Raw genomic sequence first — 19,068 nt, forward strand, 5'->3', positions numbered from 1 at the left:
GAAACTCAGCTGTGGTGAAACAGCATTTAAAAATTCCACACTAAACTTAGGTAGGAAACATTACCTAATTAATTAATTAATTAATTTTAAGGGTATTTTAGTATGCTATTTCGTTTTTTTGCACCTCCTAATTAGTTAATTTAAGTTTCATTTCTTCACTACCTAAAGGTTATCTGGAAGAGATCGCTCTGTAGCGATAAGGCCGCCTGTAATGTTGTTTACCTCTATCTTCATGTATTATATGTGTTTCCATGTACATTTTTTCAGAGGTTGTGCAATAAAGAGGATTTGTATTGTATTATATTACCTACCATTTATTTATGACTTTTCTAGTGCCTAGATTGGTCCCTTAGCCGCTTTTGTGGTGATAAATTAAATTGATTGGCAGCAAAACAAGATTGTTAGTAAACACACTATACTCTATTGAGTAGTAGAAATACCTACCCAATACCAGATCGTTATATGTTATTAATGCTATTTGATTATCGAATACATCTTTTGATGCTTCGGATGTATTTTGCCGACAGTCAGCCGTCTCAAAACTATTACAACAATTTATACTCCATCGGTCGCGTTATTAAGTCATCAAACCATCTGCGGTGTTTTGCAAATATTATCTTAATTTAGTGATTAATAATAAAGATAAACACGTCGAAGCACTTATGTTTCAGACGTAATGAGTCAGGCACTTCACCCGACTGGCCATATGTGGTTTATGTGTGAATAACTGTTTTGATTTTGTATATTCTTGGTCCATTTTTGTGAAAAACATGACGAGTTACGGTTTTTAGTTTGAACAGCTGAAAAATCAGAGAGATTCATCGGTGATGCATGCGCGAAATGGGGTCGAAATTGTATTCTACAGGACATTTTAATGTTTACCTACTAATTTTATTTGTATAGAAAATAGTCCTGAAACCTGTTTCAAAGTTTTAATGCTTCAGTATAACTTGACACTACAGTGAAATGACTATATTTGCTTAAAAATAATCAAATAAATATTATAACCTATTTACGGAGACTGATAAAAATACATACTCGTACGAGTAACACTAACCCTACTACCTAACCTAGGTAGGTTAGGTAACCTACTTAACCTAACCTACTACCTAACCTTACTTAATAGATTGGCTAAAAGACCTGCTTTCAAAATATCCTTAGCACCTAAACTTAAGGCTGCACCCGACGCCAACGACCTCGCGCGTTGGGCAGAACTTATACCCCTCACCACACCACCCGCTGCAAAAAGATCGAGCGCGCAGAACTATGCGTTCGAAATAGAATTTATCTTGCTCGCGCGCGCAACGCAGCACAGGTCCGTCTAGCAATACGACTTGCCCCGCACTGACTATACGGACAAGAGCGGGGTAATGGTAGGAACCTAGGTAAGATTAGGGCTCATTTTTTTAGGAATTTAGGCACAGTGTTATTAATTTGCTAGAAGAAAGAAAACCAAATCATGTTATAGTTTTGTGAGAAAGATTGTAAAGTTTCATACATTTTCGATAAAAGTTGCAGTTGTTGTTGTTGTTGTTGTCCTAAAGCACCCCAGAGGTGCAAAGGCGCCAAGCCTTCCTATCTTCAGCTCGTCTTCTGGCCTCGCTCCAGCTCAACCCGACCGCTCGTAGCTCTCTTAGGACGGACCGTTGCCAAGAGTGTACAGGACGCCCGGAGCCACGGCTTCCGTCCGGCGGTTTCCACGCGAAAGCTATGATAGCATTATTCGTTTCCCCTCTTCGAATAGTATGTCCTATCCATCTCCATTTCCGTGTCGCAATTTCTTCGTCAATGGGTGTTTGCCGGCACTATACATATACTCCATATGTCTTCATTTCGAATGGTTTTTGGCCAGAAAACGCGAAAGATCGACCTGAGAGACTTTTTGACGAAGACCTGAAGTTTATTAGTTAGGCCATTAGTCACTCTCCACGTTTCGCAGCCAAAAAGCAACACAGATTTCACAATGGATTCGAAGAGGGAAAGTTTAACTCGCCGCATGAGCACATTCAACTCCCAAACAGCCTTTAACTGAGCGAACGAAGCCTTCGCCTTCTTTATCCTGTTGTCGATGTCTTCATCCGCTCCACCTTTGCAGGATAGTACGCTCCCCAGGTACACAAACTCTAACACTGAGTCTAGGTTCTCACCCCCCAGCGACAGCGGATCCGTTGTACTTGACATAACTCGCATGCTAACTGTCTTACGTCTGTTGATTCGCAGATAAACCCGTTCATCAGCCTCTTCTTTAAGACTTTCAAGTTTGGCTTCTAGATGAGCAAGAGTAGGTAGGCGAATTCAACACGATGGCGTCCGCATTGTCCAAGTCCTCTAAAACGTTCGTGTCCCATGGTATACCTCTCGGTGTCGATACCACATTACGCATGACGTCATCCAAGAGAATCACAAATAAAAGCGGTGATAGAAGGCACCCTTGCCTTACCCCGGCTGATATCTGTATCGGCGCACCAAGCTCTTTCTCATGGACCACCCTGCATGAGCTACCTTCGTATAAAGAGCGTATTATGCGGACGATACAGGTAGGGATACCCCTCTTGCTTAGGCTAGACCACAATGCGCTCCATTTCACAGTGTCGAAGGCCTTTTTGAAGTCAACCAAAGCCAAGAACAGTTCCGATTGCCATTCGACGCACTGTTCTATAAGGATACGTAGGGTGATGGTGTGGTCAGTGCAGGAGCGACCCGGGTGAAAACCCGCCTATTCTTCGCGCAGGGTATCAGCTACTTTTGGTGCGAAAAGTTGCAGTAGTAATAAGGATACAACTGATTTTTTTTTCTACAATGATTTAAATTAAAATAGATTTTAGAAAAACCATATCATTTCTCATATCTTGTAGATGGTTGTATATTTTTTCTGCTCAGAATCTGTCATACTGATTTAATATAAAAATGGTTCAGAGTAACTCAGTTTTACAGTATTTTGCGGGAGGAGGAGCCGCCTTAAATAGATTAGTTCTTATTTTGGATAATCCAATACACACCAATTGAATCACAATTTTCTCTTAAGTATATGTAAGGATTGTACTATTTAGGTCTCCGCTAGTCTACAGTCTCAACCATATCACTATACTTCGAATCAACCTGATGTGCCGTTAACACAAGTACCCAAGGACTCAGACCTGCTCCATACTATAACCGTTATGCCTCCGAATCTGTATAACCGATACACGACCAAGATTCGCATCCTCGCAATTCCCAAAGCATTATAGCTGCAAAATCAAACTTATACCTTGCGAATACAGTTCAATTTTGAATGTGCAGATAGAAGATATCAGGGGTAGTTGAGATAGGTCTGGTCTTATTGGTGAGTTACAGCAATCGACAACAATTACTGTCAAACAATAGCAACCGATCCGGTGCCGTTAGAGCCCCCAGCTCTGGTCAGGTGTGGCCAACTATTTCTGTTGCAGTATTAGTTTAGTATACATGTCAGATTATGACTATAAATTAGACAGTGGTAGCCAATCTCGTAGTGATGCGCTGTTTATTACCTACAAGGGATCTAATTACGTTCAGCGGTACCCTCATGATACATGGATGGCATAGTAGCCTCTTCTTACGGTCGTTTTTCATACTACGTCGGTGGCAAACAAGTATACTGCCCGCCTGATGCTCATGCGAGGTACGCAAGATTACAACTTCGGTATATTATCTTTTTATATTTGTTCTCCCCAAATTCGTAATAACATCATAATAAAATAAAATGTCCGACTAACATACATGACATATAACGATTACTATCAGTTTCATACAATTGTCAAGCGTACCTTGAGCTCTCAAACCTTACCAGTCCCTTGGCTCCGGCAGCTTCCTATTCTGGTAACATTAGGCCATAGACTAACTCTCATAGGCTCCGCATTACAAAACACTGGCCTCTGAGGGCCTACCACGAACACAGGTGAAGGTCGCAAATTGCGAGTATTTCTCTTATACTCCAATTAAGGCGTGATTAGAGTGACAGAGAAAGATACTTAATTTTTTTGAACTTCGGTGTTCGCGGCAGGGCCTCTGGCCCCGACTTAGTCCGCATAGAAACCACCACATCTACCGTGCTAAATGTATCCCCTAGTTCACCTCCTTATGGGATAATGCTAAGTTGGTTTTACAGTCACGCAGATGACCATCAGAAATCGAGTAACGCTTCAAATAAGGGACACCTATAGTGATTTAGGTATTTTTTTATAAGGTAGTCGTGCATTATTTCTCAAAGGCACCATTTATAGTTTAAATAATCTTTACCTTAAGGTTGACTGGTAGAGAATGCCTTTTGGCATTAAGTCCGCCTTTTATACGATAAGTTTTCTTTTGTGCAATCAAGTTTAAATAAATAAATAAGATTATTGGGATTCATTTACATGGGTAAATATTGTAATATGAATTAAATTATAGTGATATTTTGACGAGTAGATTAAATTTGGAACAGGAGCTGCTGAGGCACATGATAAAATAGGGCACTTTAAACTGTTTTGATTTTTTTTAATTGGGTATTTTTTTTAAATTAAGTATTAATTATCGGAATGTTTGCACTGTTTGCAAGGCGTAATTGTGGACTCCGTTCTCACACATACCTAAAACAGCGTCAATGTGACCGTGAGTCGTTGATATTTGCAAAAAAAATGTATATTTGAAGTACGTCGGTGGCAAGCAAGCAAACGGCCCGACTGATGATAAGCTGTCACCGTAGCCTATAGACGCCTGCAACTCCAGTAGGGCTAATGTACTCCATTGATATAATGATATGATATGATATGAACATTTTTTAAAGAGTCCTATACTAGTCCTTCGAGAAAACCTCGGTACGGCGCACAATTCGCCAATGTCACAGCCGGAGCATCCGCGAGAGAAAATTAATGCGACCATTTAGGTTCTAGGGTGTGAGGTGAGGATGGACACCCAGCCGACAAAGATTTCTACAAAGATTCTTTGATATCTACGAAGTGATGAAGCAAGCGGAAATGTAAGGAAATTAAACATATTTTGCAGGTATAAGTACTTTACAAGCTTTTATGCTTTTATGATGACATGGAACTGATCTGATGTTGAAGACGGGAGGTGGCTATGGGAACTCTGCTATAAAATAACGCAAACTAATTGTGTTTGTTTGGGGTTGTTAGAATAGTCTCGTACAGTCAAGGATAAAAACTTGTACCAGAAATGAAATTGTTTACTAAAACTAAGTAATGTTGTCTATTAAGTGATCTGTGCTTTAGGGTCACTATCATTACCATTGTGTAAGGCGAGTGATGGATCAGCGCTTGAGGGCCGTCAGGGTTGAAGACCATGCTGAATCGGAATGGTTTAAGTACAATTTAATTTCAGTCTATTTTACGACTTATTTCAATAACCGTATGCGTTTGAATCGCGTAAACTTTGATGCGTACTTCGGCGACTCAGTATGGATATCCGAAATGGCGTAACTCTCGTGTTTCATATATTCCGACGTGTCCTTTTTATGCAGAGGGACATATAAGACAGTTTTAGAGAAATAACGCAATTTGTAGAAGTTGCCTAAAGCGTAAGTGTGATAGAGATATCCGTTCTTACTTAAATGAAGCTTAAATGTGGTATAGAATATGGGAAAAATTTACGTGAATATTAAAAATCTGTTATAGATAGGGTGCTCACCTTTCATCTGAATACATTCAGTAAGTACTTTAAGTTTTAGTTGAAAGCAGGGATCGGAACCGGTTTTTTGGAAAAACTTTGAAATAAACATATATTTCGGTTTATTTTATACTCCAAATATAGGACGCGGTTGTGTTTTTAGATAACGACTTCGTATTATTAGATTGCCCAATTAGAAATGAAATAATTAACAAAGAACGAAAAAATACCGTTTTCGTTCCCATACAAAAAATACCGGTTTCCGATCCCTGGTTGAAAGAGTTTCAATAATTCCTCCTCCTTTCAATAAGTCCTCATAGTTTCATTTTATAATATTCGTAGGATTTTACATAATATTTGTTTTACTTTAAAATAATAACATAATGCCTACAACTAATTCTGCAACTAATGACTAAAGTTACTTTTAACGCCATCTACCGTCGAGTAGCGGAACTAAACGTGGCGCTTAAACACGTTATTCAGTTTAACTCCACCGAACACTGTCTATGACCGTAATATGATAAGATTCATATACTAGCCGTGTCTTATCCAACCTCGACATTGGCAGAATCATCAACACCTTGATGGAGTAATAACACGAAAAATCTATTGATTGTTCGGTTTAGTAAGTTTACTGTGGTTTTTTACATCACGTCGATAGCAAACAAGAATTACCCCAGAGTCTTCATACTATATGATATGGCTAAAATCATTGTATTTTTGTTTGATTTTATTGTATATAAGGAACATTTAGTACCCAATAGAAGCAAATCACCATTCTACGTACCTATTTATTTTAAATACTACCCTTGTTATATTATAACCTCATTAGGAAGCTTAATATGAAAGATTACCGTCGTTTAACCCTATCGGTTATTGCTCCTAAACAAAAACATACTATCCCTTTTAAATTGACTCATCTCTTTTTTCTACTACAAGCGATACGGGCGTATAGTCACCAGAACCAATTCGACGTATCTTAATGACAATATCAAGGCAATTAGGTCTTATTGTGCCTGAAGGGTACAAGGGCCACCTGTGGCGCAGCGAGTCCTGCCCATTGGGACTAATTTGTCAAATCCGCACCATCTAGAAACCGATTGGTTTTGATTTGTAAGACTTCTAGCGTTGGGATTGTCACCGTGTTTTTTGTGAATAGATAGGTAGTTATTTGATTGTAATATTTGTGATTGTATTAAGGGTTAGGTAAATGGAAACTGGTTTATATTCATAACACTTTACAGACCTCAATTACCTAGTTAATTTATGTTTTATCCCTTTTTACGAATTATTATTAAGTATTCAGTTAAAATGACGGATTAAGAAAAACGATTATTTGCGAAATGGGGACGCGGTCGAAGGATCAGTGGAAAGCGCAGTCCTAGAAATATAAAGGGACTATGGCTATGAGAAACTAAAATTAGAATAAAACAAAAAGGATGTTAATTATGAAGCCGACTTACCTGAATCACAACCGTAGGGTTTTATTTAAGGCGGTTGCCAAAAATATAGTTTTAATTTGGTTCGCTTTCTTCTCTATCCTTATTACTGCTCCTTCACACTCAAATTTATCGAGCTCTTATTTAATTACAATTAAAAACATAGCATTACTTTCGTATATGGAAGGTAGAGGCAAGGAATGTTGTAGGCAGAATTGTTGCAAAAGTATCCAGCTGCCAGCTATAAATAATAGTTCCAAAAGTCTCCAGAGTAGCGCTAGAGTAGCTAAGAACCTAGGCGTTATTGACGGAGTGAAGTGCGCTGTCTATGATTTGATTTTTTATCAAGTATTCTAGGTATAGTAGCGCCACCTATTTAAGGTTCTTTGGCGACACTTTTTGGTACATGGAGATTTAATTCCTTATCTCCACCTTCCATACTTTCGTAGAAGAAAAATTTTTCTTGATTGACATTGCCAAAAGAAATGACATATATTTAAAATCTGCTCTTCTTTATTTGCGTTTAAGTAGGTCGGCAAAAGGCGGGTGAAAATAAATAGGAGGACGAATTAGCGTTAAATAACCCGGAAAATACGGGAAAATTTCCAAACTACTCGTTTTTTTCAAGTTTCTTTCGAAAAAACAATGCAAATTTCTATTACAATACTTTGGAAAGAACGAACTAAGCTGAAAAAAAAACAATTTAACAGGAAGGTTAAGGTTGCACGTCTAATGTGTTAGTTTCTGGCATTTTATATATTTGACACTGCTATCACTCATCAGTGGCATTGTGTATGACGTATTTAATTTTTCAGAATAAAACAGGAAAAAACCGAAAAAAAAAACGAATTTTGGTAGTTCCCGAAAAAAAAACAACTGACCAACAACTGATTTTTTCCGGAATTTTCATCAGGTCGAATAGAGAGTACAGTATGAAAGAAGAGCAAGCGAGGATGGATGAATATGAATGATAATCAATGAAAAAGAAAACCAATTGTAGCGCATTTATGAATAAAGTCATAAATGTTTTTACAGATATAGATATAGATAATTCTAAGTATGTAATCAAAATAAATGTAGGTACGTATCGTTTTATTACTTTGGCGCTCTATTCTTATTTTTTATTATTGCCTCAATTTTGTCAGCTGAAGTAGAAGGCGCTGTATGGAACTGTATTTTATGGAAGGTAACAGAATTGTCAAATATTCACTTTTGACAAATAAAGCGTGATTAGACAAGTCGTCTACTTCGCTTTGCTGACTATACGTCGTAAAGCGACACATAAGAGGGAAGAGTAGCTTTGGGATCCTAACGAAATAACGGTTAATTTTTCTAAGAAATTCGGGAGAAAACGTTTTCCACTTAATCTTAAGAAATCATTTTGATTTTGATCGGTCGCTTCAGTATAGGTTTCGTATTAAAAAAAATATATTTTTCCCAAAAAATACGAACTTTAACATTTAAAAATTCTGTTTTAGTCCTTTCTTTATTTATCGCACTCGCATAATTATATTATTGTCCCACCGATGATGCAGGCGGTCAATGCCACTGTGCGAGCAGCAATATAATTGTGAACAGGCGGGTCAATGTATGAAATTCTTCGTGCTTAGCTTTCGTACTTTACCTGATAACACTAGCTAATAACTTACCTTACAGGATCCCTGTACACAGATGGCCCTGTAGCCGGGCTTGGTGCACGGGGTCCCGTCGGTCACGAGGGCTAGGGAGGCGTAGAACTGCTGACCACGAGGCCGGCAGTTCAGCGTACAGGGTGAATTACCTGAAACGTACGTAAAGTTCGTTGAATAACTAGAATAATACCTAGTAGCGAAGAGAATTTGAAATAGAGGTGGATTGACAAAGAAAACTTTGTAGCCACAGTAAATTTACTGCCTTCTTTCGACACATGATTAAAACGCCATTTGATTTTGATCCTTATCATTTCACTGATATGTGTTAGATTTGTTAAATATCAAAAAGTGCCGCCATCTAATAGAGCATAGGCCAAAGGCATCTTTTCGAGCAATGACGTTCTAAAAGTTTTAATCATGTGTCGAAAGATGGCAGTAAATTTAATGTGGCTACAAAGTTTTCTTTTACTCTATTTCAAATTCTCTTTGCTAGCAGGTATAAAACACTAATTGCTAAAATCAAAATACAAATAGAGTACGCAAAGGCCATGTAAACCTTTCAGTTATCCTTTGTCTAGAAACAAATCTAAGGCAATCAAAAACGTCCAGTGTTTGTTTTTCGTGCCAATATAAATTAGTCAACAGTTCATTTTAAAACAACAGTTAGTTTTTTTTTGCTAAAGAGTATCCCAAATTATTGGTTTTGTTAACGACTTTGTTTCGTGGATCCTATCCTGGATATTTTTAAAATTCCCGTAACACAATTTATTTTTCCAAACTGCACTTTGTATGATTCGTCCACTCAAAACCGTTTTACATGCGTCGCTATCACGTGTTGCATCAAAAAGCACCGTTGTTTTCAGCTTGCTAATGATATCATAGTTTCCGAGAAATCCATATTGTCACAACTCTCCTCGGTCATAATCACAACCCTCCTAGGTCTCAGGAAATAAATCAGTATTTGGACAAGCATCTTGTCTTTTAACTACACCTACCATCAACATAGGGCACCCAGGTGTAGAACCTCCCTCGGAACGGCCGTCGGTCGTATACAGCACATTGTTCGGCCCGGGAGTCTCGCAGTGGGCCTGGACACGGCTGGAAATAATAACAATAAAATATATTCGTGTACACTTGTTAGTTTTTAATAAAACCTCTAAGTTTCGCAATAACAAACAAATTATTGTTCATGTACATCGAGTGGAAGGTGGAAGTGAATAGAAGAAGGGTGTATTCTCTATGAAAATGACTAAGTAAGTACCGATATGGTTTTGATATTTAATTAGATTCCATCACTGAACAAACAAAAGTAAAAATCAACTAAGTATTACTCGTTACTACTTTTAACGTCTTCGTAAGTACTATGTATTAATTATCCTTAATTTAAAAATAAAAGTCATGCGTTACCCTGCAATATATAGAACTTACCTAATAATTAGGGTACTGCCTGGCGAGGCCGGGCAACTAGGATTCCCACCCGGGATCTCACCAGCTCTTCGCAGTCACTCTTTACTGCCATACAACTTCCTTCTCTTCAATATAAAGGGGTACCTTCAGGATAGCTTCCCATATGACTTACCTTAGTTTTATACTCTTGGTACCTGACCAGACCGGGATATTCAGGATGCCCGCTTGGATTGGAATCTCACGAGTTTAAATAAATTCCTTCTCTTCAATATAAAATGCATCTAGGGTAATTGTACACTTGACTCACCTCAGCGTTACATTCATGGTACCGCCTAGCCAGGCGGGGGCAATCATGATCCTCGCACGGAATCTCATGAGATCTACGCATGTACTCTGCACCAGCTCAATATGTCATTGTAGCTTCACCTATCACATACATGACTGTTAACTGTAACAGACACACTGCCCCCTGTGACTGCTGCACTGTGTGAGACTGACTGCAGCATCCCCACAAGGAATCTCGTAAGCCCGCCGGAGACGTTTTCTACTTCTAATCAATTTTCTTATGTTCACTATAAGAAAAATATCCCTTCAAAAAATGATTTTCCGCCTAGGCATGCCGGGGAAATCAGATCCCCCTCGGAATCTCGCGAGTTCTACGCAGCTGTCCCCTACTCCGCATCAATTTCCTTCTCTTTAATATAAAATGCATTCAGGGCCCAGGGTAATTGTACACATGAATTGAAATGGTATTGCCTAGCCAGACGTCCGGGGCATTCATGATCCCTGCTCGGAATCTTGCAAGCTCTATGCAGCTGCTCCATACTCCGCATCTTTTTTTTCTTATCAGTATAAAAGACAGGGTACGGGTAGCTTCAAATATGACTCACCTCAGTGTTACACTCATGGTACCGCCTAGCCAGGCCGGGGCAGTCAGGATCCCCGCTCGGAATGTCGCGAGCTCTCCGCAGACGCTCCGTGCTCCGAATCAATTTCCTTCTTTTTCTACTACGTCGCATTCTGAAAATTAAATTGTTTTTATTTTAGTGGAGCATTTAAACAGCTTTCTGAAACTGGTATGAGACTAAGACCTTACAAAAATGGTGCTTCAGCAAATATTACTCTTAATCTGAATTATTTTAGTACTGCAAATGTCACAATAAATTCTGCATCCCAGACTAGGTGGCATTAGGATATTTAACAATATCGCATATGAACTCAAAATGATCTAAACAAGCACATGACTAAATTCGTAGAACTACTAACTAAGGACATATAAGTACTAATAATCAGTTCAATTGGTTAGCCCGCCTGTGTTCAATATTTGCTTTATTATTTTATCATTTCTCATGAAGTAGTTTGTCAACTCTAATAGGTAAAGTCTGCTGCAAATAGTTGTGCAACAATCTTCTATGCACGGGGCGGGGTTGGGATAGTTAATCTCTCTAGCTTCGAAATCCTGGTAGTGGTTTAGTGATAATGCACTATTCCTTCCACCATTTTTTCATGTCTCTGTTTAGCCCGAATGGTTCACTGGTAGAGAAAGCCATTAGGCATTAAGTCCGCGATTTGTGCATTATTATTTGTATTTTGAGCAATAACGTTTATATAAATAATCTTATTAAAGGACTTTTCACAGCTATTGCTAAAAATAGTGTGTAGTTATGGCGTCCGGATTTTGAACACTGCATCTGACTGACTTATGAGTTAAATTGAGTAATAATACTACTTTAATGTTGACTTTCACTGTACCTAATACTTATCTACTTATCTATTGTAACCATAATGTGTACTAAAAATGAATATTTCTGATTATTAATGTTATTATTATACTTTAATTTTTGACGTGCAAAACAGCTTTACAAATTCATATCATCAAAATTATATCTAATCAGCAAAAATATATATGAGACACGTATTAAACCTGGTTGTGTTAAACATATATTAGAGCCAGTAGAAAACTGCAGGCAAAAATAAAATCACATTCCTTTTATGTGCATTTTACTTGTGTATTAGTACAAAATGTACATGAAAGAGAAACAAACCTCCGGCAAAGGACGATGGAAGAGCAAACTAAATCAATTGTTAGTCTAGCAAAGGTTAAAGGACAATTGCCTCATTTAACATATTTTCTCGCATCGGTTAGAAACCATTTCGTTTGTGGTTAACCAACAAGGCTCCATAACCAAAACTAATTAGGATTTTGTCGTAGACCGGTAGCTCGTTTTCATAAGTACTGGCGTAACTCCTATTGCAGATGATATTCCATTAGTATAGTGACTAGAATAAAACCTGCGGTGAAGTAAAAATGGTTCTATTATAAAATTGAATTCTGTCTGGCTGAAAATATTGAAATAGACATGTGAAATTACACTAAAGGTAAGAAAACTGCTTATACACATATAAGTGAATATAATCAGAAATATAGTTAGCCTTTTGAAATACTTATGTCTCAATGTTAGGAACAGTTACATTCGGATATGCAAAATATTTGTGTTAATTATAACCAGCACGTTTACTAATTCCCAAAGTTAAAACGAATAGATCATATGTTTACGAAGAAATTTTGAATGAAAATATTAGATAAATATGTACCCATAAACACAGCTGACCGCCTGACCGTGTTCCCGTCATCCAATTGTGGTCAGGGATTTCTCCAACGGTAGTACCGTCTGATTGGCGTTTGTTCCGTAAACCTTAAGCTATCAGATGTACGACCTTTGAATGCCTTTATTGTTAACCCAGACCACACATAGGGAGATAACGGGAAATTTTGTAGAATTTCAAGAAACTCGGAATTCTAAATGTACATAACCCAGCGGAATGAGCAGCATTGGCATAAAATTTCTAGAAATATTCTTAATTTCACCACTAAAGAAAACAAAATCAATAACTGATTTACCATATGAATAAAGGCAGCGGAAAAATGCCTTCAGGGATCGAGTTTTAAATTGAAATTGAATAGTACTTTGTTAAATGAAAAGTTCAATAATATCACTGTCAGTTTGTAATAACACTAATAACGATCAGACAATAGCCGAATTGAATTTATAGCAAATACAAGACAAAAGAATGTAGCAATTACTATGATGCCTGCAGGCTGTAAAGGGCTTAATTTAAATGAGTCTGATGTTTTCGGTGTCGAATATTTTATCACGATCAATCAAATGTATCTATTCGTCCAAGTATGCAGTCAGTTGCAATAGTTCGTAAACAGATCCTATGTTATTGGTACCTACCTATCGCATATCGGAGAGTACGTGTTTCTGTCGTGACTAGCGTAAACCGTCGTATTTTCCATTTTAAAAAAGGACATTCTAAGATCTAAGACAGTATTGCCTCATCACGCATAAAAAGATTTTGCGTAAGTGATATGAGATAATGAGTACGAATTTGAATTTATTGCACGAGAATATTGCGAAAAACTAAATGAGGTTTCGAGTGTATTTATTTTCCGTGGTTATGGTGCTAAGTATACCTATAAGTACCAACAAATTACAAAGGTTTGTAACGTCCGTTTTTAGATTTTGTGACATCAAACAAGGCTTAGTCTACGGGATATTCCAGGAATGGCTTATAACGTAAATTCAGCCATGGAATAACCACCTCCTTATGCATCGAATTATTATACAAGATGCATAAACGCATACAATACACTATAGAATGAATTACATTGTTTTAGCTATATTACATCCCGGCGGGGGTCACATATTACTTTTGTGCAGTAATTAAAACGATACAACCGTAGACGTGGCGTTGTCTATACGCCGCGCCGCCTACAAATAATTGGTTTTGATATCGATCTGTTCTGTCATGATACTGATGATAGCTATTGAGTGGGATTTTTATTTTATTGAAGCGCATATAATAGGTTGATGAATTTCAATATTGCCGTTCTGAAAGTACTTTTCAGTCATTTTGTTGAATGAAATATCACATTTAAAATAAAATTTCAATCGTTGTCTTTTTTCCTAGTTTTTCCCGTAGTTAGTGTGCAATTTTTTGGCGTTTTACCAGATCTGTTGCAGAGGATAATTTGGTAGTACGTACCTAATATATTTATTGAACCAAAAGATAGGTATATACATATATTTGTTTTACTCTCTCGTGCAACAAAATGCATACTAATCTTTAATTAAAGAAATTAGATACCGTTTCCCATACACTTTACTTAGTCAATTATATTAGAACCAATACTTTGGTATTTACGTCATTAGTTTAACTATGCTAATGAATGGCAGGAACCAAACTATTGACCTATTTAATTAAATTGAAATTAGTGTATTTATGTTCGCGATTCGCATAACATAAATCATAAATCGGCCCGCAATAAATTTGTTATTTGTCTGAACAGTTGGGCAAACGCATAAAATTAATCGTAAACCATCAAATAGTTCCTAACACTAATTACGAGCATTTGAACCAGGGCCTCTAAATCTGCAATTTACTCTTACACAAGTTTTGTTGTTAACACGGTATTCGACTTTTAGACAGACGGTGACTTGGCAGTTTAGGCTGTGGAGAAATATTTTTCACACGATATTTAAGCTCTGTTGTTAAAGCGGAGATGTTCCGTGTTAGAAAAATGTTGATGAGGATTGTTTATTATAAAGCATACATGTATGTAAGGTAGTTACGGCTTTGAAACTAATATTCGTAGTACCTTTACAAGATTAGTAGGAACCCAATAAGTAATAAATAAATACAAATAATTATAAAGTATGCTGCTTTCTTTTTTGTGATAATGATGCAACGCTCTTTCCATTGGTAATCGAATAAAAATACAATACCTGCGTATATAAAATGTTCTCATGAACCTAATACGTATACCTATTTACTAGACTCGCACTCTGTGTGATATGGTACAAAATTACACATATTCATAGTGTAATATTCCGCTAAATAAAGTACTTAACCAAATTGCGTGTCGAACAAAAGATTAAAGACCGTGTAAACATAATGATAACAATCCATTGTACGCCAAAGAGCTCCAAATTGTACGTCAATCAGAACCTCTGACCAAATTCCGTGATAATCCGGTCGGGCACGTGCTTGTTCCATCTTTTAATCTTGAATATTACATTAATTTGGCATGTTCTACGTGGAAAGGGCGGTAAGGTCAATTTTAAACGCATTTAGCCTTTAACTCTGTGTGTGGCGAAATAAACGGATATTAAACATAGAAGTTACAACATTGAATACAATAATGCTTCTCTGGTTAAGTGGGAACATTATATTTTAAATAATCAGTGAAGCTGTGGTAACGTGAAATGTGCGGTAAAAAAATAGATACCTTTCAAATTTGATCATCTGTTATGTAACTTAGGGGCGTAATGACATTGTCACTCCATATTTGGCGAAAGGACAATTCCGCAAAAACATTGTCAAGAAGAACACCTCCCAATAAAAAAGGAGAGACAGTATGAGAGAAAGTTCAGGCACCCCTGATGTGCTAGAAGATGAAGATATTTAAGAATATCTTTAACTTAAGAAGATTAACATTTACGAAACCGCGATGACAGCGTTTCCGAGTGCGTGAAATGAAAGTGTCACGCCGGTGGGTCGATGAGGCGGGACAGTCGTGTCGAATGCAGCAACGCTCTTAACTGACCAGCGGTGGACCTTATGCCTTCGCAATAAAGTCTATAAGGAGTCAATTTATCACGTGGATGGTACATCTCACTCCGACGGCCGTGATAAAATATTGGCATTTCTCGTTGATTGTCTTGACGGGTTGACGGTGTGGGTGTTAATATTTTATGACCAAGTTTTTTGTGACACGTGAAGTAAATTTTTATTCATGTTTTGATTTTAAACTGTATCCAACATACTTAATGTTATTGTTATATGCAGGTAACATAGTTAATCCCATTGACTATGTTAATAAATTTAAAAATAATTGAAGAGTAAGCCCCACTAGTCACAGTATAATGTTCTTTGTCGCGATAATTTTGGTATGTTGAATATGTAAATGAAAGAATGACAGCATTGTAAAGGGTCTATCAGTTTATGATCAAAACGTGCCTTGATCATTTAGGTACTAAAACGAAGGAACTAGGAACAGCTTGGTTCTTAAAGAGATGAATTGATGATTAATAATGTAGTTTCAATGGAGCTAACGATTTGCGAACCATTAGACCAACTAAACATTTCTCATTTATGTAGCTTTCCTAATGGTGCTTTTGTAATTCATGCATGTAAGTCATCTAAGGCAAAGTTTAAGAGCGATCTTTACAAAGTGAAGTGGGTAAACTCTTACGAAGTCATTAAAGTTACAGATTTAATGATTCGCATTGAACAAATCGCTCTCAAGTTTATTAAGTATTTTGTAATTTATAAGTTTAATATTAAAATTAATTCGAATTACACTCATACAAAAGTCTTTTTTTTTTTAATTGTTTGCCAAATAATTTGAAGTCAACTGAACTATCAGATATGTGTATAAGGTGGTATAAGTAAGCATTAGGAATATTTAGTAGATAAGGCGTTTAAATTAGATGAATATATGAATCTAAATAATTTTATGTGATTATTAAAATGAGATACTTCATTTTAATAATCACATAAAATTATTTAGATTCATATATTCATCTATATTGACATAACATTTTATTGATTGATATAACATTGACATCAGATGTAAATATAAATAACTAAACAGACTTGTAACTTGCGTTATGAATAAATAAACTGAAATTGATATTGGATTAGATATTATTTTGTGTTGTCGTTATTTATAAATTAAATTAAACCCACCTATTCAATAATAATGGAATATTTCATCTCAATAAAACATAATATATCCGTATATAGCAGCAACTTTATGCTACTAAACTAAATTTTTCAAAAAATTTAGTATTAAAATTGCAATAATTTTGCCATAAATACATTTTGCGATATTTTAAATCTGTTGCTCCGGGTTAATTTGTCAAAAGGATTCATAGTACTACGAGTAAATGCATATTCAACTGTTTTCATTGCACAAGAAGTGGTCCTTAAATTAAGATGTCGAGAAAGGGCTGGTCGGTACCGTTTGAATCCCTACTAAGGAACCATGTCGAGACATTCTTTTATTTTATTTTATTGGTATTCAGGATAACAACAGCCGTAAATATAACTAAACATATAAATGCTTACATAAAAGAAGGCCAATGACAGTCATCCATTAAATTGCAATACGTAACAAAGTAAAATAACAAAAAAATTAAAAACGACGAAAATGTACAATATACACACTAATGCTCGAAACCTTAAAAATACATACCGGTCGTAAAATATGTACTTAATGAATAATCGAGTTTAATTTTGGCAAAAGACAAAAGACTTCTTCGCAGTGAGTTTTTCTAGGAGTTCATAAACTTAATAAAAACAAAAGTATTAAATGTAATAAGAAAACATGCCATTTTTTTATGATTCTGGATAGAAACATTCAGTTTTAAAAATTAAATAAATTGTGTTTATCTTTCTCTCCATTCGTAAGCAAAGCAGGCAAACATATTTTTATGCATAAATCTGTTGAATTGCGATACTAAGTAAGAATCCCAAAACTTGCTCAACATTGTCAACCTTGAAATAAACGTAATTAAAAGGATTATGTTGCGTATAATGCATTTAAAATATTAAAATCACTGTCACCTTGAAGTAACGTCACTTTTGACACTGACATATCCGAGCAATATCGTATCTAGACCTAATATTTGACGTATTAGGACGACTGTAAATGATTCGAAACATCAGGGGCCTATTTCTCGTACGTTACAAGTCTTGTAATACAAGTGTGTATCTATGGTAACGCTTGTATTTCTATATTTTTTACAAGTTTCCGTTTCACTTAAATGTATAATTGTTACAAGAGCGGGGATAAAAGAGTTTTCATAAGTGTTGTTGTTTCACAAGTTGACAAACACTAGTAGATATTATATACTAAAATAGTAATTTTGTTTCTCAAAAGCTGTACTTTATACTTGTAGCTTGTGACTTATGACGAAATAAGGAGAAGTCTCTATAAACTGCTAATATGCGTTTTTGGTAAAAATTGATTAAGTAATAAATAAATGAAGATATTGCATTTTATTGCATGCCGTATTTTTAGACTGATATTTATTTGTTTACTTGTAGGTACCTACATTTAATAAGTTCTTTGTTGTTGTTTTTCTTATGTTTTTCACTTCATGTATATTCAAACACAATTCTGTATTGTTCATGAATAAATATACTATGACTACTATGACTATGACTTTTTAAGATCTCAAACGTGTAAGTTTTGAATGCACTTCGTTAAAATCAGTAATATTATTTAAATTTAGCTTTTATTCTCCAAAAAAAAAATCAGTAAACTCATTCCTATGAAATTATTATAATTGGGAACGAACCAGTAAATGACCAATAACATAATAATTTTGTAACGAATTCACCCGTATTATAAAAAAAACTGACCCACCCTGAAGCTTGTAAACATTCATAGAGTGACTGACGAAACTGAGTTTGATTTTACACTTGTAATTGATAATTTTGAGAAACGCTTTTCATTACTACTTGTATATTCCGAAAACACAAGTCAGCCATTTTGTTGAGGATGAGTTGATGAGATTGATTGTCACTTAAATTCAATAAAGTGTAAACAAACCTATTTTCTAACTTTAGACAGCCGCCTTGTAGCACTTGTAGTAATCATTCCTACGAGAAACAGAATTAAAACACACTTGTTCAATGAAATTTTAAATGTAAGCTTGTAGACTTGTGAACTTGTAACGTACGAGAAATAGGCCCCAGGGTGTATAATAAATTCATTATACGCGATATAATCTGTTGAAATAATTTTATTTCTTGAATAAATAGTTTTTATTTTTACTTTTACTTTTTCTTTAAGTACATTAGTATCGCGGAAACCGAAGACAATAGTATCGAAAAAAAAACCGGTGATCTACTAAACAGATAATCTAGTTCGATATTATGGTCACCGTTCTCCG

The 19,068-nt window shown here is 36.0% G+C and overlaps 1 protein-coding gene across 3 annotated transcripts in view; it reads right to left on the reverse strand.

The window, feature by feature from the left end:
• Positions 1-19,068, reverse strand: part of LOC133527540 (thrombospondin type-1 domain-containing protein 4-like) — a 162,566-nt gene that overhangs the window by 67,887 nt on the left and 75,611 nt on the right. For all 3 annotated transcript variants that reach the window (XM_061864589.1, XM_061864591.1, XM_061864592.1), the window contains 3 exons: positions 10,990-11,119; positions 9,688-9,790; positions 8,711-8,841 (listed from right to left, as the gene is read on the reverse strand). In XM_061864589.1, the coding sequence (XP_061720573.1) occupies positions 8,711-8,841; positions 9,688-9,790; positions 10,990-11,119 (364 nt within the window). The remainder of the gene's footprint in view (positions 1-8,710; positions 8,842-9,687; positions 9,791-10,989; positions 11,120-19,068) is intronic.

The sequence above is a fragment of the Cydia pomonella genome, chromosome 18 (assembly GCF_033807575.1).
Source record: "Cydia pomonella isolate Wapato2018A chromosome 18, ilCydPomo1, whole genome shotgun sequence".
In the NCBI taxonomy this organism is placed as follows: Eukaryota; Metazoa; Arthropoda; class Insecta; order Lepidoptera; family Tortricidae; genus Cydia; species Cydia pomonella.